We start from the raw sequence: 26,675 nt of genomic DNA, 5'->3' as shown, positions 1-26,675 counted from the left end.
TCAAAACTGCATATTTCATAATTGCACATGTTGTACAGGTGAGAAGCTTCTGAGGCAGCCTAATATCCAGGATCTGTAGGTAGATTGTGCCTTCAGAATAAAAGGCCCAGACAAATAGTTTACTTTGGTGTACAAGTTTGGAAAGGCATTTGCACAGAAATCAAGACATTGTGTGGAATGCCTCGGTCAAAAATAATGCATTTCAGATGCACACATGTTATTTTGAACCCTTAACTGGACAGTGGATTGTGTAGGCTTAGTCTGCTTCATGCTCTTTATTAGCTTGAAACCGGTTCCTCACCTACCTCAACCTCTTCCTTTGTACTGGTATCAGCAGGAGTGTCAGAACTTAGGCAACAGTGGAACAGACTGTTCAGGAACCCTGGGTTGCAGGGACCCCCATAGGCCTACATCCGGTGGGGTGGAAGGAGAGTCCACTACAAAATATTAGATATTAGGGAAAAGCCCTGAATGTCCTTTCTACAGTGCAAAAGGTTTTAGTAGAACAAACGTAAATGGGTGAAGTGCAGACCAGAAACATGAACTGTCGTGCCTCAGGGAGACATGAAGAAAGTTCTCCATGACCTGAAAACGAACCGAAATCAGATCATCCACATACAGCGTACAGCTATGGGTCGGATGCGCTGTGACGTCGTACCACCAAAGCAGACGTGGCACACAAGGCGTTTTGAAACACAATAAAGGCTGAAGCAGCGAACTGCGACCATTATCAGTAGGAAAAGGAGAACGGAGAACCGGCGTTTAACAGAAACATTTCTTAAGGCTTTGTGTTCGTTGGCAATATTGGTGCCTTCAATAAATAATGGCATCATCTGCAAATAACAGTTCTGTAGGTAAATGGGAGGTAGTTAGAAAAGGCAAGAAACAGAGCGGCGTTGCAAAGAGTCAACCCGATAAAAAGTCCGGTGGCGGTGGGAGGAAAGCCCTGAGTGAGTCCAATTTACTGAGAGTCGACGCATATCGTAAGTAAGACGTTTGTTTTGTTTTTTCAAAGTGTAATTTTCCTCTGAACTGAGCGTTTAGTGCCACGTCGCTCGATAACGTCCGTTTGAAACACGCTAACCGCGTTAGCTAGCTAGCTGTCATTCTGCTTGGCGGGCTAAAGCGTCTTGCTAGTTTGCGCTTCGTCTTAAACAATAAAGTCATACTTTAAGTGCTTCCAGGTTCTTCTTAATCATCCCCTGTAAAAGTGATTTTAACAAAGTTCCTAACTTGGATTAGCTAAGTCGCCCGAACCAGCCGACGGTAGCTAACTGGTGCATTAGGTAGCTAGCTAGCTGACCTAACGTTAGAATTACCTCACCCAGAGATAGCTAGCTAAGCTAACGGCTTCGCTAGCCACGTTACCGACTAATGTTTTAACTTATTTATGTACGCGTGCACATTAAACATGCTTTCACTTGTGTAACTGTTGGAAATGTACAGAAAAGTGATGACTTTCACATGTAGACCTAACTACAGTCGTTACCAGAACGCTAGCTAGAAGCTAAGCTAACATCCTATTTTTTAGGACGACGTGTGGTAGAGAAACTGTTAACTAGCCAGACGAATAGTCGTTTTTAGGTGAACATATAGCTCGCCAGCTTTTATCTGAAACATAGGTTAAGCGTTTCATGTAGATACATTTGACCGCATGGACGCTAATTATGCATGGAGAGACTAACTAACTACAAGAGTCGTTTTCTAGGCTAGGACGACATGTTCACAGAAACTAAAAAGCGGTGGAAACGCAACTCTGAACGAAACTTGCTTTTACTGTTACAGTTTCCACACGTTTGAAATGACGGTAGTACACCTGTAACCTTACTTTGCTGTGTGATGGCCTGTCCTAGTTCTAAAAGTACTGGATTTTTACGGGTCGTAGTCTGTGCCTTAGGGGTTGTCTCTCTACCATTTGTATATCCAAACAAAACATATGACGGACACTATTTTTGTTCATGATAATCCCCAACTGATAAGAGTGTACACTGTGCTGAATATGTGATTGTCGGCCTCTTGTTGTTCACGTCCTTTTTTACTTTGTCAAATTTTCATTCAAAGCTATGTTGTATTAGTATGTCTTGCAAAGGTTTTACAGATGACCACGAGATTACAATAGCTGGAACAGACGTTTACTGTTACACTGTGAGTGTATTTATAAAGTGTGGTTATTGGTTTGTTTATGTTGCTTATAGCTGATTAGTTGTAGGCTTTTGTGATGCATTCACAGCTTCACTCACTTGAGCTGCTCTGTATAAATCATTAAATGAATTCACCTGGCTTGTACAGGCCGTCTTTAGACAAGGCTAACATATTAAATCTTACGTGTCCAGGCGTACACACCCTGGAGGGCCACTGTCTAGCGCAGTTTGGTAGTTTCTGTCCTCTAACATACGCTCCTCTGTTAATTGCCTAATTAAGTGGGTAAGCAGGTGTGTTTGTGCAGGTAAATTACTTTGTTGGATTCTGACACTGGCCTTCCAGGACCAGAGTTGTGCACCACTGTGCAAAAAGCTTTCATTGTGCACTGTGTGGGAATGCTCATGTTAAGTCTTCCATGGGAAATTATTTGGCTACCTTCAAACCAGGTGTGTGCCTCTAACCAGTCTGACAGTGGCCATGCTTACATAAGATAAGATAATCCTTTATTAGTCCCACAGCGGGGAAATTCACAATTTTTACAAAATGTAAAAAATTCACATGCAAAGATTTTTGCCAATCCAATTGAATACATTCAGATTGGTGTTTATATGTGCACACTGTTCAACAGTTTGATGGAAAATTGTTGTTTACATGCATGCTGCAAGTAATCTGATGCAAATGAATGTGAGTCCAGTCAGAGTGAGATGTGTTTCCAGTTGGCGTGCTTGTTTTTAATTGCTTTGAAATGTTTACTTGGGCCTATTTGTATGTGCATGGTTGATTGTTTGATGAAAGTAGTACAGCAGTACATCAAAAAATGGCTAGCTGCGGATCTCCAAAGTGTTGAGTACATTGTATGTTTTTCCTGTACATTTGTGTGGAATTTTACATATTGCTCAAACATAGTAGTGTTACACGTATGTGATGCTGGTGGTTGTTTTAGTCAGAATAACTTCCAGCATACCTGTCAAATATGCTGTAGTAGCAGATATCCAGCTGGAGTGGAGAACCAACTCAGCATCTAGCGTGATTTGGTGTAGAGCTTTTAAACTGTGTCTTTTAATATCTTTCCATCCATCTGATTTAAGATAACTATAGTGATCACGGTCCCCTTTGCAAGTAGCTATTAATGCTTCAAATGCTAGGTAGTCCTGGGCCGTATGTCCAAAAATTTTATAACGCTAAAATGTTAATGTCCATTGATCTTGATCCATATCGAGATGTCACATTATCTCTTTCAAGTTTGAAGACTAACTATCCTTTCTGGTCAGAAAATGACAAACACTTGCTAAACAATGGAACATTTCGCAAATCTGTCGTGGGATGTTGGGAGAAAGTTTCAAGTCAGCTGTTTTTACCAACTGTTAAATCACAGCCACAGTTTTGTAATATTCATAATTTAACAAAGACAAATTATTTTTAGCTGTCTGGTGACGAGTGCTAACCTATTCATAGACCATCATTCCTGCCACATTCATGTCAGTATTTCACGGTGTTCAAACACAAGGTAGCAGACATCTGGATTTGTCTATTCTATCTTAGTAGTCTGAGGGCAGGACCACAATACATCAGATGCTTGCTGTGTAAAAAGAACTAGTTTCAGTGTGACTCGTTAACACTACACAAACAACGCCCAGCTTTTAGGTATGGTTAAAATGAAATCAGTGCTGTATTTGTTTTGTTTGATGTACAGTAACATCTATTTGGCCGTGCTGTGCGGGTGAGTGCTGCTTCAAGTTAGCCAGCTGCTCTAAACGTATACCCCGGGAAGCTAGCATTCTCCCACTCTCCAGTGCCACACACACTGCGTTTTCGGCTTACTTTTGTTTAAATCGGTGTTGTAACGTACATGAACCCAGTTCTTTGTTTCACTTTTGTTGCGCCAGAACACCAAAATATGACCGAGCGCTGTAACATTGCTATAGTTGTGTGGAGCAGATGTGCTTTAACGCTGCTAAAGCTTGTTGGGATGTTAGAATAGAAGTTAGCTTGCTGGCCAGTACAGTTATGCCACTTATCTTGTCATTCACACTTCACGAGAGAACAGATCGCCGATTTGCTCCACTCAAACAGGAAACGTTTAACTTCACATTTCATATGTTGACGAAGTATATAGACCCACTGTGGTCGTGTAATCATTTTGTAGTTGGCGCCATGTTGTTATGCCCATATTAGGAACTCCGGGTCTAAGCTTAATTTCTCTATGCCTGGAATTATTAGGGTTTTTGAAAAATGTTCAGTCACGCCCTGTGTTAAATGAAAATGTTCAGAACCGATACGTTTTGTCCTGTGAACATTCTTCTCTTGAATACCACTGGGTCCTCTAGAGGTCGTTAAAGAGTTGAAATTAATTTTGCTACATGTGTGCTAAAGCTACTGTGCACTGAATTCGTCATTAGACTGACAGCCTCCTTAAGCAGGTTTTGGCAGCAAACATTTCTGTGTTCAGACTGAGGGGAAGTGAAAAGGAGTCAGAGCAGTATCACCAGGTTTCCCTTTTCTGTTCTTCATCTGATGCTCATTGATTTAAGCTCTCAGAATATCCTGATTTATTATTTTAATGCCAGTAACGTTTTGCCCGAGGACATTTTCTTGGGGCATTTGCCAGCTTTTTGTTCGACTTCTCCCGTTCCACCTTAAATGGTGCATCAGCCACGTTTGGAGCTGCTATGAATTTTAAGATAGAATGGGAAATTTTTAACAAGAAGCAGTGAAAAAGAAGTTGACTTCAGCTTCATGGAGGGTTGAAAGGCATGATATGAGGGTGTTTCTCTCTTTCGGCATAACAGTGACATTAACTTATTTTGCTGTTTAACAGAACCGACAGGTCAGTGTTTGCAATTATCTGCAATTTGCAAGTATCTGCAATTTCCCTCTGGGATCAATAAAGGATTCTGATTTGTCTACTTTGCTAATGTTTGTGATGGCTAGTCATGGCTACTGCACCAGTTAAGGTGGGACGGGAACATTTCAAAGAGAAGCTATGTTCAGCCTCATAGTTTTAACCCACTGTCCACGGGTAGGGTAAGGAGTTGTAGCCTATCAAAATATCCACTTCATTTCCGAGTATACCCGTAAATAATGCACTACAGTATAACGTTTTGGTAAGATGGCACAACTGGTTAGAGCACTGTGGCAGCCCGCCTTAGTTTCGTGTAGCATAGTGACATAAAATCGATGCGTTATAGCTTTAGCTCGCATGTAGCAATATTAGTATTATAGCTCTTAATGACCTCGTAATTTGGAGGATCCAGTGGTATTCTGGAGAAAAATGTACACAGGACAAAACGTATCAGGTTCTGAAGATTTTTATTCAACACAGTGCAATAGAGGCGACTTTACGAAAACCCTATTCATCCTGGCCATAGGCAAATGGGTTCCTAATATGGGCATAATGACGACTACAGAATGATGCACAACTACAGTGGTCTATTTGGTTTTACTCATCGCAAAGCTCGGAAGTGTGCCCTCTCGTGGTGACAGCAGAGTAGTGTCGCTTTCCTTGCAGTCGAAAATGCTGCCAGGACTGTCACTAAACGCAGAAGTGTGAGAATGCTCTATTATATTGAACAGTTAACAAATTTGTTTCTGTTGCGGAAATTTATATTGTTGTAATTATCATTTTTTTCGCCCAGCCCTAAGTAGACGTAATCAGCATTGCAATTGTTCTCAGGATTAAGTCCAATCTGCCTGTCTTTGGTGGTTCTTTCTCCAAGAACATGGAATTTGTTGTTTTTAAGAAAGGAAGCATTTGTATTTTTTTTTTTTTTCTCTCCGTATTAACCACTAGATGTCATATTGCTCCACAATTTCCCTGTTAAGCTTAGTGCTGTGATTTGAGCAAAGTCAGTCATGCTCAGAATTATGGGTCAGTTTTGAAATGTGCTAGCCCTACTTTACTTTTCTCTCGGTTGCGTTTTTTTCTCCCTTTGAGGAATATCATTACAAAATATTAGGCTAAGGATGAAAAGGCAGTTCTTTTGCATGCATCTGGTTGCAAAAGATTTGTGACTGCTTTGAGTAATCTGCTCTGCCTTTCTCCTTTTCAGTCAGTGCTCCCTTTGCCTCATGTTCGTTCTCATTTTCTTGTTATTTGACTTCAGCGGCTGTGAAAATGTCCGAGACTATATTTGAGGGTTTTGAGAAGATTGGAAAGAAGCTGAATAAAGAGCAGGTTCCTCCGCCAGCTGAGGTCCAACAGAAGAAACCCAATGCAGGGAAGCAGAACAAGAAGTCTCCCTCTAACAGCAGCTCAAAACAGACCCACTACAAATCCCTGGAGGAAGCCATCAAAGCTGTGAGTACAAGCTCTCTTTATTTTTATGCAAGCTGGTAGTTCTCCCAAACATAAGATGTGGAGCTCACTCTCATAGCAATGCATTTTGAAATATCAATGAAGTTGTAACAGGAATTAAGTTTTTCTCATGAAGTGCCCTTATGAGAAATACCGCTATTCCATGGAGGTACCATAGATTTCAAGGTTAGAAAGTCGTTTTTACTCCAGGAAGTGGGGGGGGGGGGGGGGGGGGATTATAATTTGGAGATTTGGCTTAGAATTCATCAACCACATAACTCATGTTAAACAGTAGCTGGTACACACTTACTATCAATTAAAGTGACTGATTAACCCTGATTTGAAATTTGGCTTACGTGTGACAAATCTGTATTCTTCATATGTCTGATTTCCAAGGGTACAGTGGCAAGATGGTACACATTTCTCATGAAAAATAAAAAAATAATTTAGGTCTGTACAAAAAAAAAAAATGTTGTACGAAGATACACCCAGTCTTCCAAAACTGTGTAGACATTTGTTTTGTGGTCTCTTGAGACCAAAGTTGAACATTTTGGTCATAATTACAAAAGGGAACATATTGCCAAGTCAAGAAGTACAAACGTCTGTCTCTCTCTCTCTCTCCTCTCAAAATGTTTGGTTGTTAAGTTTCACATTAAAGGTGAAATGTTCTGATATGGTCTTCTCTCTCAACTCTCACACAGCTGGATGTAATGGATTTGAAGCAACAGCTTGAGAAAAGTCAGGCTTTGTTCCCTGAGAATCCATGCGTGTGGGTGAAGGATCTGGCTGGATACCTCAACAGCAAACTGATTGCTCCAGACACAGATCCCACACTCAGCAGCTATGCTCACGGTGGGTGTCTAAAACCTTTCAACCCTTTTCTGTATAATGTGTTGATGGGATGTTTCTCACTTAAAAAAAAAAAAAAAAAAAAAAAAATCTGTGCAATCTTGTTCAGTAGCCCTTGACAAACATACTTAACACAATATACATGTTAGGCTCCTGAAGTTTGTTGTAAAATAGAATAGCCAGATGCTTAATACGCATATGGTCATCTTACTTTGTCAGCTTGTTTTTAAATACAGAATTTGGTAGATATCTTGGTCCTGTGGTGCCATGCAATCAACTTGGTGCTTTCACATTGACTTTATTAAGGTGATTAAAACTCCTGCCTCAGTGACAACACTTTGAATGTAGCTTGTAGATAGAATGTTTAAGTAGCTGCTCCAGCCCTGCAGCATGAACACATCTTTAGTGTCAATTAATGGTTTTAACAAAAGGATTTCTGTCTAGATTACCCATATTGTCTTGCGGGCAAGGAGCTGCGCAGCATCGTTAAGAATATACTTGGAAAAAGCACAGACGCTCTGAAAGACTTCTTCGACCACTGCATATTCACCATGCTCCGGGAGTTAGACAAGCAAGCAGGTAAAGCATACATATGTTAATTATTGGGGCTGTCCCAAATTCAGTTGTCTGGGCTCTGGAGCTTCAGCAGTAATCAGTGCAATTAAAAAGTATCTGTATAGAGCAGAATGTGCTGATAAAACGTATTGTAGTCCGTATTGAGTTCAGAAAATGGGATACTTGTTATTTGGGTTCATTTCAGTTTTATTTTCTGGATTCATTTTCTAGCAGGGCTCTTATAGTGAATGCAGAACTAGTCTTTTGTTTAAGCTGGTTAATGTTTAGCTAAGGAAGAGCAGCTTCAGTTTGATGCTGCCAGCTGAGCAAAGCTTAGAGCGAGTTGTTGGAAAAATCATTGTCAGGCAAGGCTGGACATTGCACAATAGTTTGTGTGCAACTACAGTGTCTTCAGTAGCATAGAACACTATTGTATTAATAACATACACATTATTAATACAGCCTGTATTAATAACCTACATTTAGCTTGATAAATATATACTGTTGCCAAAAGTATTCAGTCATCTGCCTTCACACACATGAAATTGAGTGACATCCCATTCTTAATCCATAGGGTTTAATATGAAGTCGGCCCACCCTTTGCAGCTATAACTGTTTCAACTCTTCTGGGAAGGCTTTCCACAAGGGTTAGGAGTGTGTTTATGGGAATTTTTGACCATTCTTCCACAAGCACATTTGTGAGGTCACACACTGGTGTTGGACAAGAGAGCCTGGCTCACAGTTTCCGCTCTAATTCATCCCAAAGGTGGTCTATCTGGTTGATGAAATTGTCAAATCTCTTGGTCTGCTGAAGCATTAAGAGTTCCTTTCACTGGAACTAAGGTTCTGAACCCAACTTCTGAAAAACAACCCTACACCAAAATCCCCCTTCCACCAAGACAAGTACCGTTCTCCTGGCAACTGCCGAACGCAGGCTCGTCCATCAGATTGTCAGATGGAGAAGCGTGATTAATCACTCCAGAGATCACGTCTCCACTGCTCTACAGTCCAGTGGCGGCACTTTACACCACTGCATTCAATGCTTTGCATTGCGCTTAGTGAAGTAAAGCTTGGTTGCAACTGCTCGGCCATGGAAACCCATTCCATGAAGCTCTCTGCTGTTCTTGAGCTGATCTGAAGGCCACATGAAGTTTAGAGGTCTGTAGCGATTGTCTCTGCAGAAAGTTGGTGACTTCTGCACACTCTTTGCCTCAGCATCCGCTGACCCCACTCTGTCATTTTACGTGACCGAGCACTTCGTGGCAGTGTTGCTGTCATTCCCAATTGCTTCCACTTTGTTATAATACCACTGACAGTTGACTGTGGAATATTTAGTAGTGAGGAAATTTCACGACTGGACTTGTTGCACAGGTGGCATCCTATCACAGTACCACGCTGGAATTCACTGAGCTCCTGAGAGCGACCCATTCTTTCACAAACGTTTGTAGAAGCAATCTGCTGGCCTACGGGCTTGCTTTTTATATACCTGTGGCCATGGAAGTGATTGGAACAACTGAATTCTTTGATTTGGATGGGTGAGTGAATACTTTTGGAAACATGGTGTACATACATCGTGAATGAATATCCAGATAATGCAATATTTGGATCCAGCCCTATTAATTGTTACACCAGCCCTTCTAGCTCTAGTTTGAGTAGTCACTAGAATTGTGCATTTATTAAGCTAGATTTTACCGGTGGTATTTGGTAACATTTGTACTTTGATGCTGAATGTGCTTTTGTATCATTTATTAGCTGGTTGTTTACACGGTCAACCTTTTGTACTTTCACAGGTGAACCACTGCATGGCTACAGGATGTGCATTCAGGCAGTCATGATGAACAAACCCAAAGTAGCGACACTGAATTTGTCTGAAGTGAGTTGAAATTCAGTATGTTTGGGCTGTCAAAAGATTTGAGCTTTAAGTATGCTCTCTGTTCAGAATATCATTTTTTGTCACTTGCTGCTCTGGGGGATTCTGTTTTGGTTGATTCTTGAACTTGAGTTTTGTCTTGTATGAAAAGTGTTTTATGTACTTGAAGGTTAAAAAAAAAAAAAAAGAGCACCTCTAACTTTTGAGTATTTCAGAGAGCATCTGCATTAATGATGTCTCCTCTGTAGCACTTAATTGGAAAAACATAGCAAAAAACACTGCACAGAATGGTTTGTTTACCATTGACCTGCGGAGTTTCAAGCCTTTCGCAAGCTGTTTTGCGGTAGAGAATACCTGTAACTTCGCCGTCCAGTAGGTCCCCAGGACTGCAGTTGAAAACAATTGATTAGGCTACCTTGATGAGAGAATGATCTTCCACTGATCCACTTCCAATGATCTGATGTGTCACCAATATTTATAAAAAAAAAACCTGATTTAAAGAGAAACTAATTATTTGCAGCAGTTGAGACATCATTGTACATCATTTGCCAGTGTAGAAGCAAAGTGGAAGCTTTTTTTTTTTTTTTTTTTTTTTTTTTTTTTTTAATGAAAGTTTTTAAATCCATCATTTCTGTACATCTTAAGTGTATGTATGCATTTGTTTTGCCAGATATTGTTTTGAAAATTAAAGCTTTTGCACACTGTGTGACCTCCACAGCACCTGGAGCTGCTACGCTCCCACCAGAATCGTCCAGCCAAGTGCTTAAGCATCATGTGGGCTCTTGGCCAGGCTGGCTTCTACGACCTTTCCCAAGGTGTAAGAGGTGAGGAGAGAGTATAGCTTGAGAGAAAGGTCAAATTACAGAACTAGGGACAAAAAGATCAAAAAAGACAGCTCAGCATAGCTGATTACACAAGTAGGGATAAAAACAGGTCAAGGAGCACAGCTTGCTCAACAGTTTTAATTTTTAAAAAATGTGTATGATTATGCTTATTGCTGTATACTGGATTTCACAACTTCAGGAACATGGGTAGTCACCTTAAATCTGACTGGTTAGCTTGTTGGTGTTGTATTGCGACAGTAAATTATTTATTTATTTGTGTAATGTAGTTTGGCTGGGAATCATGCTGCCTGTTCTTGGCGTGAAAACTCTGTCGGCCTATGCCATTGCATACCTAGAGAGACTGCTCTCGTGAGTAACTGTTGGTTTGTAGATGTGTTCTTGTACATATTGTACACATGCAGATATTTAGGTTATTACTTTATTAATAAATGTTATCTTGCTATCTATTTCCTGTATGTGTTTGTGACTTACTAAATCTTCTTTTAAGGTTCCATGCTAACTTGACAAAAGGATTTGGAGTAATGGGACCTAAAGAATTCTTCCCTCTCCTGGATTTTGCTTATATGCCTAAAAATGCTCTGTCAACGAGGTAATTATTGAACACCCTAAAGCTGATGTTTGACACACAATTTTAGGTTTTGCCCTGAACCCTATGGCTCAAACCAAGTAATGGAAGTTTATACCCCATCAGCCCTGCAAACCGCATACCTAAATCAATTACACTTTTATCAAGACATTGAGTTTTCAATTACACTTGCTTGGAGTTTTAAACTAACCTACTGTTGCGTGTCTTTAGTGCATAAAAGTGCATCACATAGCTTGTGTGTGTGTGTATGTGTGTGTGTGTGTGTATATATATATATATATATATATATATATATATATATATATATATATATATATATATATATATATATATATATATATATATATATATAATTGTTTTTTTTTTCTAAATTGTTCAAACCATGAAAAATATAGGTGTAAATATTAACGGCTACCTAACATCCCATAAAGTGCCAATAACTTATAGCTAAATGTAAAGTTCTTCTTTCTCAGAGCTATGCCTGTGTTCATTGTAGCAGGGTAGCCTAGGCTCCCTTAAGCATGGGTAAAAGTATAACACTCTTAAGAGTGGGTTAAGTGTGTTCTGCCCAGTGCTATTAATGTCAAAGTGTAAAAAAATCTGTAAAGTGTGGATAAATGGCAGAGCCTTTAAGGACAAGAGTGGGTTCCTTGTCTTTGTTGATTCATAGACAGCAGTGTGCAAAGATCTACCTCCTCCTGGTACCTGCTGGTAATGCCCTTGCAGGGTGGAGGTTTAGGTTGAACCTGGAGGTATGCATTGGAATGCAAACCTCCCCATTCAAAGTCCAGCAAAGAGGTGTTGTGTGGTTGACACAGGTTGTGATGCGCCCCCCCCATAACCCCGCACAGAGCCAGATGGCCTTAAATACTCACCACACACATTGCGTAGGCCCCCACAATTACCCTGTCTCCCCCTCATGTTAAAGCTGCTTATTGTTTATAACTCCGATGAAAGGATGAGGCAGAACTATCCATCTGAATGAAGGCAGCTTCTTTGAATCTTATCTTGAGCAAGTTAGATGGCACTGGGAACTGGCTGAGGGAAACAGAGTTGGCAACAGCAGAGGGGCTGCAGCTGAATTTGCATGGCAAATATGTGATCAGGGGTTGGAGGGATGCCATTGCGCATGGAAACATTGCAGGTTTTTTTTTTTTTTGGGTAAGCACATTTAGATTATTAAATGATAAGTGGACTTGGACCCTGGAGGGGAAGCCAAAAGGAAAATACCATAGGCTATCCCTAATTTGCTATAGTGGACACAGTCACAGCTGTGACAGAAGTTGTTGAACAGCTTCTACATTTGCCTGTTTTGTTATTTATTTTATTCCTTCCTTCCTTCCTTCCTTCCTTCCTTCCTTCCTTCCTTCCTTCCTTCCTTCCTTCCTTCCTTCCTTCCTTCCTTCCTTCCTTCCTTCCTTCCTTCCTTCCTTCCTTCCTTCCTTCCTTCCTTCCTTCCTTCCTTCCTTCCTTCCTTCCTTCCTTCCTTCCTTCCTTCCTTCCTTCCTTCCTTCCTTCCTTCCTTCCTTCCTTCCTTCCTTCCTTCCTTCCTTCCTTCCTTCCTTCCTTCCTTCCTTCCTTCCTTCCTTCCTTCCTTCCTTCCTTCCTTCCTTCCTTCCTTCCTTCCTTCCTTCCTTCCTTCCTTCCTTCCTTCCTTCCTTCCTTCCTTCCTTCCTTCCTTCCTTCCTTCCTTCCTTCCTTCCTTCCTTCCTTCCTTCCTTCCTTCCTTCCTTCCTTCCTTCCTTCCTTCCTTCCTTCCTTCCTTCCTTCCTTCCTTCCTTCCTTCCTTCCTTCCTTCCTTCCTTCCTTCCTTCCTTCCTTCCTTCCTTCCTTCCTTCCTTCCTTCCTTCCTTCCTTCCTTCCTTCCTTCCTTCCTTCCTTCCTTCCTTCCTTCCTTCCTTCCTTCCTTCCTTCCTTCCTTCCTTCCTTCCTTCCTTCCTTCCTTCCTTCCTTCCTTCCTTCCTTCCTTCCTTCCTTCCTTCCTTCCTTCCTTCCTTCCTTCCTTCCTTCCTTCCTTCCTTCCTTCCTTCCTTCCTTCCTTCCTTCCTTCCTTCCTTCCTTCCTTCCTTCCTTCCTTCCTTCCTTCCTTCCTTCCTTCCTTCTTCTTTCTCTCAGTCTGCAGGAGCAGTTGAGGAGGCTTTACCCTCGACTTAAAGTCCTAGCATTTGGAGGGAAGCCAGAATCCACCCTCCACACCTATTTCCCTTCCTTTCTGTCTAGAGCCACACCTAACTGTCCTGATGCCATGAAGAAAGAGGTGAGGCATTTATATACACATGTACACGCCTAAAAAATGGTTCCTGAAAAATCTAATTTACACTTTTTTCTTAGCCTGGATGAAGGCAATTGTCCAAGATGTGTTGGGAGTACAAAATTTGCTTCTTAATTCAGAATTGGACTCAATCACCCATACAGTTTAAGTAAAATATAAGTAAAATATGTTTCGACCTGATCAGACCACATCCAGGTCTTCAGTAAGATCATGCAGGCTTGTCGATAAAACTCTGCTTTGTGAATGTTGGCTCTGGTGTTGTCTGAAACGGTTGTCTGTAGTGGTGAAATGTATGTTTTTATAGTACACAGCAGGTGCTGTAAAACATCAGCAAGTCTGTGCAGCCTGAATGCAGACCTGGACATGGTTTGAGCAAATTGAGAAGTTTGGAGATGTATTTTTACAAAAATGATTTTGGCTGGCTTTTGAGTTCTAGTGTATAACAGTATTAGCCTCATCACTCCAGTTCTAAACTAAAGATTAAACTAAAGAAATTTGTACTTCAAACTTGTACATCTGAGATGAGTGGAAAATTGTGTAAACTTGATCTTTTAGCTGGACTATTCCTTGATCTTGGCACATTAATCTGATGTTCATTTGGCACACAGTAAAATAACCTTAATGCCATGTGTGGCCATGACCCAATAAATAATACATTTATGCAAAATTAATTTGAAAAAATGTTAATGTCTGCACATTATGTGTAAATCAGCATCTTAAACAGCATGTTAAACACCAGCTTTACTATTGTACCTTTTTAAAAAAAAGGGGGGGGGGGTGACATGCACACCTCATGCAAGGATTACATCTCAATGAGAGAGATGACCTTTGTTTTCTTGGTTTTAATCTGTAGTTGCTGAACAGTCTGACTGAGTGCCTGTCTGTAGATGCCCAGAGTTTGGGGGTGTGGAGACAGCTTTACACTAAACACCTCACCCAGTCCAGGTAAACCTTTAATTACCTTTTTGTCGTAAAATGACACTTTCAACTTTACTGAGGCAGTTTTTTTTGTGAAGTCTAGTTAAGTCTGTCTGCTCTACACTAACTTCTAGTCATTTTAGTTTGTTTCTTTACTGCCACAAGTTACTTTGAGGAAATCTGACCTTCCAGAGCACATTGACATTTTCATTGAAGGGATAATGCCTTGGACCAGGTTTCTTTGAAAATACAAAAAATATATAAAAATACAAGCTTTAGATAGCACTGCACAATATGGACATAGTACAGTGTTTAATAAAGCTGTTGGATGTTAGTGCTAACATTAGAAATTTTTTGTGATTTCTACATTCTTGCCAGTTGTAAACCTGTCATAAATTTGGATTAAATTCTTATCTTTTTCTGATCTTTATCGCCTGCAGTCTCTTGTTAAATCATCTGCTGAATTCATGGACCAAATTATCACCAAAGGTACGGTTGCCGCTAAATCATTTTGGAAGCAATTACAGTTTCTTTCTATTTTAGGATTCAAGCATGCAGTGCTTGGAATTGTCAAGATCTCTTATTATTCTTTTTCTTCCCTAAAACGAATCACTCTGACCAGACCATAAGTCCTAGAGTCATGAAACTTGGTCAATAGGTAGTAAGCTGTCCCACTACTCAGGTACACAACGTGAGCCTAGTTGGCCTAAAGGGGCCCCTATAGCACAGCAAAGCATGTAAACCATATTTAGATTTTAGATACAAATTCTGACCCACTTTCATCATCTCCTCTGTTACAAGGTCCCTTTATGGTTGGATTGGGCCTCATTACAGCATGCATGTGAAAGCGTTAAATATGGAGAACCAAACCCCTTTTCAAACTCAACTATGTGAGAAATTATGCCATTAGTCATGCAGTTTTGATATCTATGTTGGGTGTTCTACGAACCTTGGATCAGTACATTTGAATGCAAACATGTTTAAAGACCACAGCTCAATGTTTTTGACAACTGAAGGCTTTTTAATAAACTGACATCGTTTTGGTTCTTTTTTTCTGCATTTAAATATAACCCGTCGTGTGTGCGTGTGGGTTTTTTGTAATTTTTATTTATTTATTTATTTTATTTTTTTATTTTTATTTTTTTTTGTAGTTGCGGAACAACCTTCAGGAGACGATTCAGTCATTCAGAGTGACCAATGAAGAGATCAGGGCCACAGCTAACTCGGAGGACATACAGGACTGCAATGCTGTCTGCAGTGTAAGAGACCTATGAACACACACTTTTAAAATATATGACCATGGAAAACGGTCACAACAGTTATTGTACCATTTAGATTAATGTTTGAAGGCCAACATAAAAGAAAAACAGTCTGTCTTTGGGATGAAATTATATATTTCCGATGATGGGAACAGTGCACAGACTTGAGCAGCCATCCGTTTGGTGAACTAGATTTTTTTGATAAAAAAAAAATTAATTCCTCCTTTTGCTGTAAAATCGTTCTAACACGGTTTACTCAATAAACGTCTTAAACGCTGGAGTTAATGTATAACTGCTAATTCACCAACCTTCAACACTTAACACTGATGTTTAAGACAAACATCAACTGAAGATGAATGAACTTATTTGCATTTGTAAACACTTGGCTGATTTCCTCATACATCTAATCTGCAGCTTCTCATTCTAATTTTTCCATTTGCCTTAAATGGCGCAGCAGTACAGTTTGGTCAAATCACGTTTGTAATCACATTTACACAGGTAGAAAGTGAAAAGTGCATAGCCCCCTTATAGAATTTAAAAGTGCATAGCCCCCTTATAGAATTTAAAAGTGCATAGCCCCCTTATAGAATTTAAATACCCAAAAAATAAATATCCAAGAAGAAAAAGGGGTGTGGGTGTGTGCATGTATGTATATGTGCAATACTAGTTTATATTGTGTATGTATATTTAGTGTATGCATGTGTATATACACACAGACTCTAAATATACACATACAAGATATAAATAATTTTCAAATGACATGCTCTCTGCTTTCAAGCATTTACTTTATATTTGCATTGTTAATCTCACTGAGTGATGCACAGTAAATTGGCTCTTTTTGAAGAAAAGTGATTTTATCTGTTTGCCAGTGATGTTTAAAAAAACATGCTTTTACTGCAGTAACTTTTAGAATTTGGATACATTTGTCAGTTACAATAACCCCCACCTCAAGTTGGGTGGTGGTTAACCGAACTGTTAATGTAACTGATTGAACATCTGGTCTGAATAAGTTTTTAATTTTAAAGCAGCAAACTGCAAAGGGCATTCCAGGCAGTCCACTGTTTTAGACATTAATTCTCACTTGATCATCTATGCTCCCGATCCTACTTTATCCAGTCTCTGCAGATGAAGATCCGCTGTCAGGGTTTCCCATGGTCGCGGCTGCTGATGGCGATGTTGGTGTTTGCCGCTGGTTTTATTGCTCACGATCTGAGGTCACATAGAACATTTGCTGGGTCCACCACAGCGCTGTACCTGGAGAGAACTGGAGTCACTGCTGTGTCCCAGCAGGCCTGGAGAAAAGTGTCCTACTACAGCCAGCAAGGCATCAGGTGATAAAGCGCATAACACACTGGAAAACATAAATGCACACTATAAAATGCATATTTTTTGCATCAGTCCTTGGATTGAAGTTTGTGTCTATATGCGTGTGTCCAGCTGGTTAGCTGAGATCACACCTTATTACTACTCTCTGGCTGTGGAGGCTTTGGGTCCGCTACTAGATACAGCTCTTGAGAAGCTTAAGGTGGCTGCAGTTTTTGTTGCACAGAAGAGTTCAGAGTTTATACTGCTGGTGCAAGAGAACACACCTCTACTCATAGAATGGGTGAGTCGCAGTCTTCTTTTTTGAAGTGCCAGTCATTATATAATCTCTTTGTAGTTTTACAATGGATATTGTTAATCGGCCTTGGTCTGATTTAGGCTTAGGAATATGATGTTATGCAGTGTCTTATGGGTGATCTGCCGTTTTGGCAGTCTAGGCTGGTATAGGCTGTATAGTTTCCTACCTGCTTTCCATGATTTTGCCTGACCTGTAGCGGGCTAGCATGTGAATCTGCATGGCTACCAGATCAGACAAAATTAAGGAAAAAGAAATGAATGTTTCATTTAACTATGTGGACAGGAAGCATCTCGGTGAGAATGTGGATAAACCTCAAACTCGAGCTCATTTTATACTGTACTCCTGTAGATTTAATTGAGTAAAACGTGATAACTTGCTCATATCAAATGCATAATTATTGAACTCTTCAGATACTTGCTGTTTTCAAGCTAAAAACAAAAAACTTGAAGTAAGGTCTGCAGTGTTTGCTGAAAGACTGTTTAGAGTGGAGGTATGCCTGGGGCTGAGCAGAATATACATTTGTAAACTGTATATGGATTTCAATAACTTGAATATTAAATTGTTCAAAAGAATAAACACTTGAAGTCATGCATTATTAAGGGAAGAAAGTCTGTGAATGAAAGGGGAGTTAGCATGTCCATAGCATAGCTTTGGGTAAAAAGCGATTAAAAAGTGGCATTGTTGCCTGTTTAATAAAAAAAAAGAACTTGCATAATTTGTCAATTAATAAAAAGGCAGAGCTTATGTGTAGTACTTTATGTAACTCATGTATTTCTCATACATGTTAACTTAGCCTTTCATGGTGTGTAATATTAGTGCTGCCCTCCCTAGCAGTTAAATGTGAGCATTTTTTTCTGCATCTCATAGATTAATGCCAACACTCCAGAGAGTGTATTCCAGTTTTTGGAGTTTGTGAAGGAGCTAATGCTGTTTGTGCATCAGAGCTTCATCCTCCCCACCCTTCAGTACTTCATTACAGTGATGCAGCATGGCTGGCAGTCACTGCAAGACTCTTGCAAGTCAGTACCACTTATTGCACTTCTCTTTTCTGTAATGTTTCAGTTAATACAGATACAGTGATGTGATTTGGTGCAAGTGTGAGGTGGGTTAAGTTGGCCAAATCAGCTATTGACAGTTTGCTTTATGATCCACATTGTGTTGATATATTTTAATTCTTGTGCATTTTTTTTCTTTATTATAAATGGTATTTAAAGGCTTTTTTCCTAATCTTTAAAAGACTGCATGTTTTTTTTTTTTTTTTTTTTTGACTTTTTTTGACTTTTTTTAGGGCTGTAGATTTGTGTATTCCTTGATTTGCTAAAATCCGTATTGATGCTCTGATCCAAGTATTTCTCTTCTCTTACAGCGGTGAAGTATCACTCCACTGTATGCAGAACCATTTGATGGCATTCACCAATAGCACATGGATCTACCTACAAGACACCACGACAGCCCTCAGGAGCTGGGCTCAAGAACTGCTTTCCAGAGCATGATGTCCTCCCCATACACACCCATGCACACTTTCACATAATATTGGTCAGAGACTCCCTTCAGTTGTGTTTGCCCTCTCCTACTGGGCTGCCACATGTGCTTTACTAACGGTTTTCTAATATGGAGGACTCTGCAGGAGATGGAAGATGAGCCTCAAAGTTCTTTTTTTACCCCACCACCTCCTTTGGGGCTTTTCACTTTATAAACAATTAAACATCCCCACCCCAGTTGTTGGTGGGAGCTCCTCTGCAGTACTCAACTTTTCCCCTGGTAATTAGAAATTATATATTTATTTTACAGTGTGTTGCCAAAGTAAGTTCAACAAAAGATTACAACAGGCTCTTCCCAGAGATAAAATAAAAAGACACCACACATTACTTTTGAATAATTGTAAATAAAAGTAAAATGCCCTCTCATAGGTTTTGCTTGCAGAAATTCTGAATAGCTAATGGATTTTTGTAAAGATGTTACATAATATTAAGCAGTGATGAGTAGAAATGCTCTCAAATTCATAATTTTACACAGAGCGAAATTGCTTATAAAATATGCACTTCAACACGGATGCCTTAATAAAGTATGTTGATTTATTTTCCACAACGTGAAACAAATTTGGAAGAGTAGACATTGCATGTTGAGCAACAGCGTATTGAATTATCTCCGACATTCTGATCTAAATTGTTTTAGACAGGTTTTCATATAACAAGTCATAATGACTTCAAGTGGCTGCTCTTTGTATTTACCTGTGTTAGTCCATGAATCTTGTGTATTGGTGTCATTTTAAATTTCAGCCACTTCTTACATTTGTAATACAGCAGCAGTGATGAGAACATTACGTTTTTGTAAGGAATGAGAGAAAGCGGACAGCTTTTCCCAGTTCCATTTGCGTAACTTGGTCCACTTACACTGCAATCTTCCCTGGTTGTTCTGCATGAGTCATGTCACCTAGTGATCCGTAATTCTGCCACTAGATCCAGGTGAGTTCAAACGGGGAGGCGGGGTTGCTAGCGCTCGCTTGATGGGCGCATGCAGCTAGCTGATTAGCAGGCTGTGTGCCGGAGTTGTGTGCGTGTGTGTATCATTGTCAGGTGTATATTAAAGGCTCCATCAGTTTTGTACATTTTGTAAAATGGAGGCAGGATTCAGAGCTGAAGCACCCATTTCTTTAATTTCATCCAAAACAAACCAAACACAACCCAGTGGTGCACTGGCCACTTTTCAGTGGCTTCAGGTCAGTCTCTTGCTACTGCTTGTCCCTCTCTCACTCTGTGCCCTCTCAGCTCTTTAAAGGCGCTCACTCTGCCAGCCAGATCAGCATCAGCATTGGTGAGCACCGAAGCCGAGAGGGAACGAGAGTTCGCCGCTCCGCCTCCCCGTTACGGCCGCCTGGCCTTGCTGTGTAACGGGTCGGTCCCAGCGGCAGTTTGGACTCGCGCCTTGCAGGCACCGTCGTCGTCTGGCTTTGCGCTCCGCCCCCTCCACACTCGCGGCCCCGCCTTCCTGCCGGCTCTCGTGGCCGTCATTGTCGGGGGGGTGGGCGCTCTGCCATCGATTTCATTACAGTGGTGGTGATAGGAACCAGGGGTCGTGATGTCTACGATGCAGATAGACATTTTATTTCCTATCTCGAACAACAGTGTTGATGATAGTTAATAGTGATAACCCCCCCCAAATTCTGTGCGTACTATTTCGGCCTTACAGTTGCCTGCATCACCCTCTGCCATGGAGGTATTTTAAAACATATCAATTTTAGGCCAAACCTTTTTCACAAAAATATGATGTCTCAGGGAGTGTTTTCATAACCATGTCATGTCATAGCTTTCTGAGTGGCTTTTACGGACAATAAAAAAAGACAATGGTTCCTGTCACCACAGCTGTGAATGATCGACTCAATTCGTTCCTCTACAATGGTGCATTTTGCATCAGGCCACTCTGAATTTACATCTTAATTACATCTGAATGATTTAATTGTCCAAAACATTTTGGGGGGAAAAAAGAATTTCTTGCTTTTTCAGAAAAAAAAATCTGCATTTAGGCTGATGCTTGATGGTGATTAAACCTTTGGATCATGAAACTTGGGCATGTCATCTGTTAATTCTGCCCTTGGAACTTCTAACTGATCCGTGCATCATGCTGATCTCTGAGGGTAGGTTTGGTTGGTAAAACGTGGACACAGGCTACTACTAGGACTCATAAATCATGGACCCCTAGGCTACTACTAGCAAGACTCATCAGTTTAGTTTTGTGTTGTATATAATGCTCATGATGAGGGGCACAAGACTAAAGGTGATTACTGCTGCTACTGTCTGAAAGTGTTCTACTTGGAATGTCTTTTAATGTGAAGTAGAGAAGTATGTTTAATTATGGTCCTCATGTTTTACCTCTCACTCACTCTACTTGCTGTATGTTCAAGTAGATCAGGTGGATAGATGAATGAACCCAGTTTCAAGACAATTGAACACAGAGCGTTTTCTGTAAATCTTTTCCAGAACAGAACTCTCCATCCTGTGGACTTTATTAAATGTGTGAAACAACATTTGTAAGTTGTACGATATTGTTCAAGTAGGATTTTTGGTGTCAAAATTCCATCCATATTCAAGAGGTCAGGTTTTATTTGATCCTTCTGCTGGTACCCAATAAGTTTTAAGCCAGTAGGCCACTGCCAGTTGATTCTTTTAATAGGAACCATTTGGCAGTATTTAAAGCAGGCCAAGGTGGTTCAGGCCACATTCATTGTTAGACCATAGTCCTGTGTCCTTATGACAGTATGGTCAGCACTAAAGAGTGAGTCATGAAAGCAGAGAAGAAAAATATGATAAATGTCATGAGCTAATATTTGTACAAAAGGTTAATAAATAAAATCTTTTTGTGCCATGTGCATGAGCGCTGTCGAGTCCCTACCATTTGGTATGTTCTGTATGCTATGATCTGAAACTGATTTTCGAAAACACTGGTTGTTGGTTATTTGTCACTTCACGGATGTTTAGTTGTACCATATAGTTGGAGATCTGCTATGAAGCACTGATAACAAACGCCTCAGTTTGTCTGAGAATTTCACTTTTGTGGTTTAGTGTGATCTTTCAACAAGGCCACATAATGGAAATAAACACATTTGTCAACAGTGACATTTTATCAAATACAAGTCTTAAAATTCTGTAGTTTTTCTTTAATATTTGAAAAATGATCTTTTCAACTAGTCTGTGGGTATTAAGCCAGTTGTTTCAATGTTGGTCCTTAAACAAACTATGGAGTCTGTAGGTAAATATAAAAAAAAAATACCTCGACTTTATTGTAAAGATTGGTTGTTTGACATCAATGAATCTGTTCGGCCTGGCTTTGTCTGACTTGAGGGGGGCTATATATTCTTTAGATTTTATGTGATTTGTGATAAGTCTTGGTAAAAATGTACATTTACTATTTTCTGAGGAAGCAGGCGATTTTCATTTAAACCCCTACAATACATAGTGTAAAAATATTAAAATCACAGTATATCTTTCTACGATTGAAATGGAGAAAAGATAATGGTTTCAAATGACATAACTCATGAACATCTAAAACATTACAATAATATGTATGTCCCAAAAGTGCACAGGAAATTTAATTCCACAAACACAGGCTGGCCGCATAATATGTATGTTTTGCATGTATGTAATGGCTTATCTGGCCAGCAGAGGGAGCATCAGCGCTAGCAAATTAGGACTTAAAACATACTAACGGTCATAGGCTTTGCAATGTCTATCTTGTGGCAATGTAAAAAAATATATATATAATATATCTGTAAAGCATCAGAGTTTGAAAACTGATGTTTTCATATTGCTTGCTGAAATATTTTTGCATCATTGCAACCGTGCAAGTCTCATGATTAATAATTTTAAAAACCTTTTAAGCACAATATTATTGCAAGTTATGGACCAAGCAGTTTGGACTGGCCTATTCTGAAACGGGACCACAGATCTCTCAGGTCTGCTCTGATTCTGACCAAAATCGATATGTACATTGATAATCAGCTGAGAAAACATGACATTTGGGTTGAAGTTGGCTCTCACAATATTCAACTTACGGCCAAAAATCTAAAATGTAATTATTCCTGTCAAAGATTAAAATAAAAACATGCCAATTGTTTCAAATTATGCATCTTAATGAGAGTGATCACTGTGCAAATATGTGTAGGTTGCTTAACTGTACAGGAAATCCTATAATTTGATAAAAATAATTGCAAGGAGAGAAGTAGCTCCCAAAATGGTGCTTGGTTCCTTATTGCTCCATACGTATCAATTGTCTCAAAAAACCAGGTCTGCTGTACCTGCCTTTGAGGATTAAGGTTGTGGATTTGATTCTCCGTCATAGACGCTGGACTGTGATGTCCAATTGTTGTGAACGCACACTTAATTATCTTAATCTCAAGAAAGGGTCTTTTTTAAGAATCCAATGATTTGCTGCCTTCTATGACCAGAGGCATGAAATGTGTTTATGCTGCTACTTTGCCCTAAAATGGTGTGGTTCCTTGTTGTTTCCTTCCAATAAATTGTTTCAGAAATTGTAGCTGTGCCACAGGTGTCTTGTGGCTCATCGTGAGAATGTCCGCCTTTGAACTTTAAGGTTATGGGTTCGAATCCCTCTCATGGACATTAAATGGAGTCATATAGCAGATATATCACCCAGTGATCTTAATCATAAGAGAGGGAGGTCTTTCTTAAAAATCCAAACATCTGATTGGTGTAGTAAGTAGGAATAATACATCACTCATTGCTTTGCTTGATTTTTTTACAATTTTGGCCCGTAAAGAAGTTTTTGATTTTTTTTTTTGTGTTTACACAATATTAATAAAAATATAACACAATTTATAGTTAGCAACTGAGTTTTGTGCTGATATTAAATAAAATTAAACACAACACTTACATTCTACAGTGCATCCGGAAAGTATTCACAGCGCTTCACTTTTTCCACATTTTGTTTTGTTACAGCCTTATTCCAAATTTAATTATATTAATCTTTTTCCTCAAAATTCTACACAAAATACCCCATTGTGACCATGTGAAAAAAGTTTTCTCGAGAGTTTTGAAAATGTATTAAAATTAAAAAACAAAGAAATCATATTTACATAAGTATTCACAGCCTTTGCCATGAAGCTCAAAATTGAGCTCAGGTGCATCCTGTTTCCACTGATCATCCTTGAGATGTTTCTACAGCTTAAATGGAGTCCACCTGTGGTTGATTGGACATGATTTGGAAAGGCACACACCTGTCTATATAAGGTCCCACAGTTGACTGCATGTCAGAGCGCAAACACCAAGCATGAAGTCAAAGGAATTGTCTGTAGACCTCCGAGACAAAATTGTCTCGAGGCACAAATCTGGGGAAGGATACAGAAAAATTACTGCTGCGTTGAAGGTCCCAATGAGCACAGTGGCCTCCATCATTCGTAAATGGAAGAAGTTCGGAACCACCAGGACTCTTCCTAGAGCTGGCCGGCCGTCTAAATTGAGCGATCGGGGGAGAAGGGCCTTGGTCAGGGAGGTGACCAAGAACCCAATGATCACTCTGTCAGAGCTCCAGCGTTCCTCCGTGGAGAGAGGAGAACCTTGCAGAAGGACAACCATCTCTGCAGCAATCCACCAATCAGGCCTGTATGGCAGAGTGGCCAGGCGAAAGCCACTCCTTAGTAAAAGGCACAAGGCAGCCCGTCTGGAATTTGCAAAAAGGCACCTGAAGGACTCTCAGACCATGAGAAACAAAATTCTCTGGTCTGATGAGACAAAGATTGAACTCTTTGGTGTGAATGCCAGGCGTCATGTTTGGAGGAAACCAGGCACTGCTCATCACGAGGCCAATACCATCCCTACAGTCAAGCATGGTGGTGGCAGCATCATGCTATGGGGATGTTTCTCAGCAGCAGGAACTGGCAGACTAGTCAGGATAGAGGGAAAGATGAATGCCGCAATGTACAGAGACATCCTGGATAAAAACCTGCTCCAGAGCGCTCTTGACCTCAGACTGGGGCGACGGTTCATTTTTCAGCAGGACAACGAGCCGAAGCACACAGCCAAGATCTCAAAGCAGTGGCTTCAGGACCACTCTGTGAATGTCCTGGAGTGGCCCAGCCAGAGCCCAGACTTGAATCCGATTGAACATCTCTGGAGAGATCTGAAAATGGCTGTGCACAGACGTCTCCCATCCAACCTGATGGAGCTTCAGAGGTACTGCAAAGAAGAATGGGCAAAACTGCCTAAAGATAGGTGTGCCAAGCTTGTGGCATCATATTCAAAAAGACTTGAGGCTGTAGTTGCTGCCAAAGGTGGTTCTACAAAGTATTAAGCAAAGGCTGTGAATACTTATGTAAATATGATTTCTTTGTTTTTTAATTTTAATAAATTTTCAAAACTCTCGAGAAAACGTTTTTCACATGGTCACAATGGGGTATTTTGTGTAGAATTTAGAGGAAAAAGATTAATTTAATTCAATTTGGAATAAGGCTGTAACAAAACAAAATGTGGAAAAAGTGAAGCGCTGTGAATACTTTCCGGATGCACTGTATATGCTGTAGCTAGTTCCTCTTCTATGCATTTATTTTGACAAAATATAGGTCCTAAAGTAAAGAAGCTAGAATTGTTCTTTCATGAAAAATGTACTAATATTAAACGCTAGACTTTATTCAGATTTTGCTCGGTGTAGTAAGTTGTAGTAATTCTAAGCTCTATAATGTAGAGTAGATTGGATTTATGTAAGGCTGTACAGTAAAGAATTATATTTTTGATATATATATTTTAAAAAAATAATCAAAATTAAATCCTAGAATTAATTCAGTCTTGGCTTGTTGTAGGTAGTGGCAATAATGAAGCATTCTTTAATGCATTTGGTTTTACAATTTTGGGCTTAGTTTAGCAGCTATTGATGTTTTTGTATATAAAAAATGTAATTATAATTCAAGAATTTAAATTCTGCTTGTAAGGTATTCTGACTGTAGCTATGAAAGCTATACATTGGTCTATACCAGGGTTCTGCAACCCAAATGTAAAGAAGAGAGATTTTGTCCTTTTAAAAAATTTAAACTACCTTTTTCCATCTTGGCTGTAAATGTCTCACTATACGCTAATATACTAATATAGGCTAAAAATATAACATTAACAAAAACACAGACTCTGCTTTAACGTGACTATAGCCATCTTTCTTGCATCTCTGGCAGGAAACAAAAGTAGAATCTTTTCTTGTAAAATGTCTCTCAACATTTGATTTTTCACCAGCCTCGGTTGAATGTTCCCGTTTCACGTTAAATGATGCCTGGCATAACTGCTGCACCATTTAAGGTGGAACAAGAAAATTTGAATGAGGCGGACAAGAAACTGTCTTCAGCTTTACAGTGTCTGAGTGTTTGATCGTTTCTCATAGCAAGTTGAACATATCAGGAAACCAGCAATGCTTATAAATGTTGATGTTCATCTGCATTGCTATAATGACCAGCAGTCTACACGCCACAACTGGGCAGTAAAAGAGCCACATGTTGCCGACCCCCGCGACCCTGACGGAGAAGCGGCTTAGAAAATGGATGGATGGATGGATGGATGTTGCCGACCTGTGGTCTATACAATAATTATTAAAATTTAACACAACACTTAATTTGAATTCTTGTTGTTGCAGCTATTTATAATAATAGGACATTCTTCAATGTCTTTGGTTTTACAATTTTAGTCCTTGCAATTTAGAACTTTTTGAATTTATTATATATAAAATATTATTTATAATTCAACCCTAAATTGTATCCAAATTTTATTTGCTGTAGTAAGTGCTAATAAAAGTGAGCTGTTTAATGCATTTGGTTCCTACAATAAATAAATGTTTTTTTATGTGTATGGAATGTTAATCATAAATCAATATCTAATTTGAATGATTACATTAAATAATATCATTAACGTCATAATTGCTTGGGTTTCTGTTGGCCCCACAAAATAGACGCTAGTGAGATTTTGACTTTGTACATA

At 39.6% G+C, this 26,675-nt stretch overlaps 1 protein-coding gene across 2 annotated transcripts; it reads left to right on the top strand.

The window, feature by feature from the left end:
- The first annotated feature begins 661 nt into the window (after positions 1-661).
- tmem214 (transmembrane protein 214) lies at positions 662-21,836 on the top strand. Of its 2 annotated transcripts, none has more exons than XM_017710711.2 (16): positions 662-983; positions 6,246-6,439; positions 7,138-7,288; positions 7,730-7,864; positions 9,631-9,713; positions 10,429-10,534; positions 10,822-10,903; positions 11,043-11,144; positions 13,257-13,398; positions 14,267-14,358; positions 14,772-14,820; positions 15,483-15,590; positions 16,707-16,921; positions 17,028-17,196; positions 18,079-18,230; positions 18,578-21,836. In XM_017710711.2, the coding sequence occupies exons 1-16, from the start codon at positions 824-826 to the stop codon at positions 18,702-18,704; spliced, it is 2,067 nt and encodes a 688-aa protein (XP_017566200.1). In that variant the 5' UTR covers positions 662-823; the 3' UTR covers positions 18,705-21,836. The 2 variants fall into 2 exon arrangements, with proteins under 2 accessions (XP_017566200.1, XP_017566201.1); XM_017710712.2 differs by lacking the exon at positions 662-983 and adding an exon at positions 2,060-2,145.
- The last annotated feature ends 4,839 nt before the right edge of the window (positions 21,837-26,675 follow it).

Source organism: Pygocentrus nattereri, chromosome 1 (assembly GCF_015220715.1).
Source record: "Pygocentrus nattereri isolate fPygNat1 chromosome 1, fPygNat1.pri, whole genome shotgun sequence".
In the NCBI taxonomy this organism is placed as follows: Eukaryota; Metazoa; Chordata; class Actinopteri; order Characiformes; family Serrasalmidae; genus Pygocentrus; species Pygocentrus nattereri.
The sequence above is the reverse complement of the archived record's forward strand: the minus strand, read 5'-3'. Positions and strand labels throughout refer to the sequence as shown.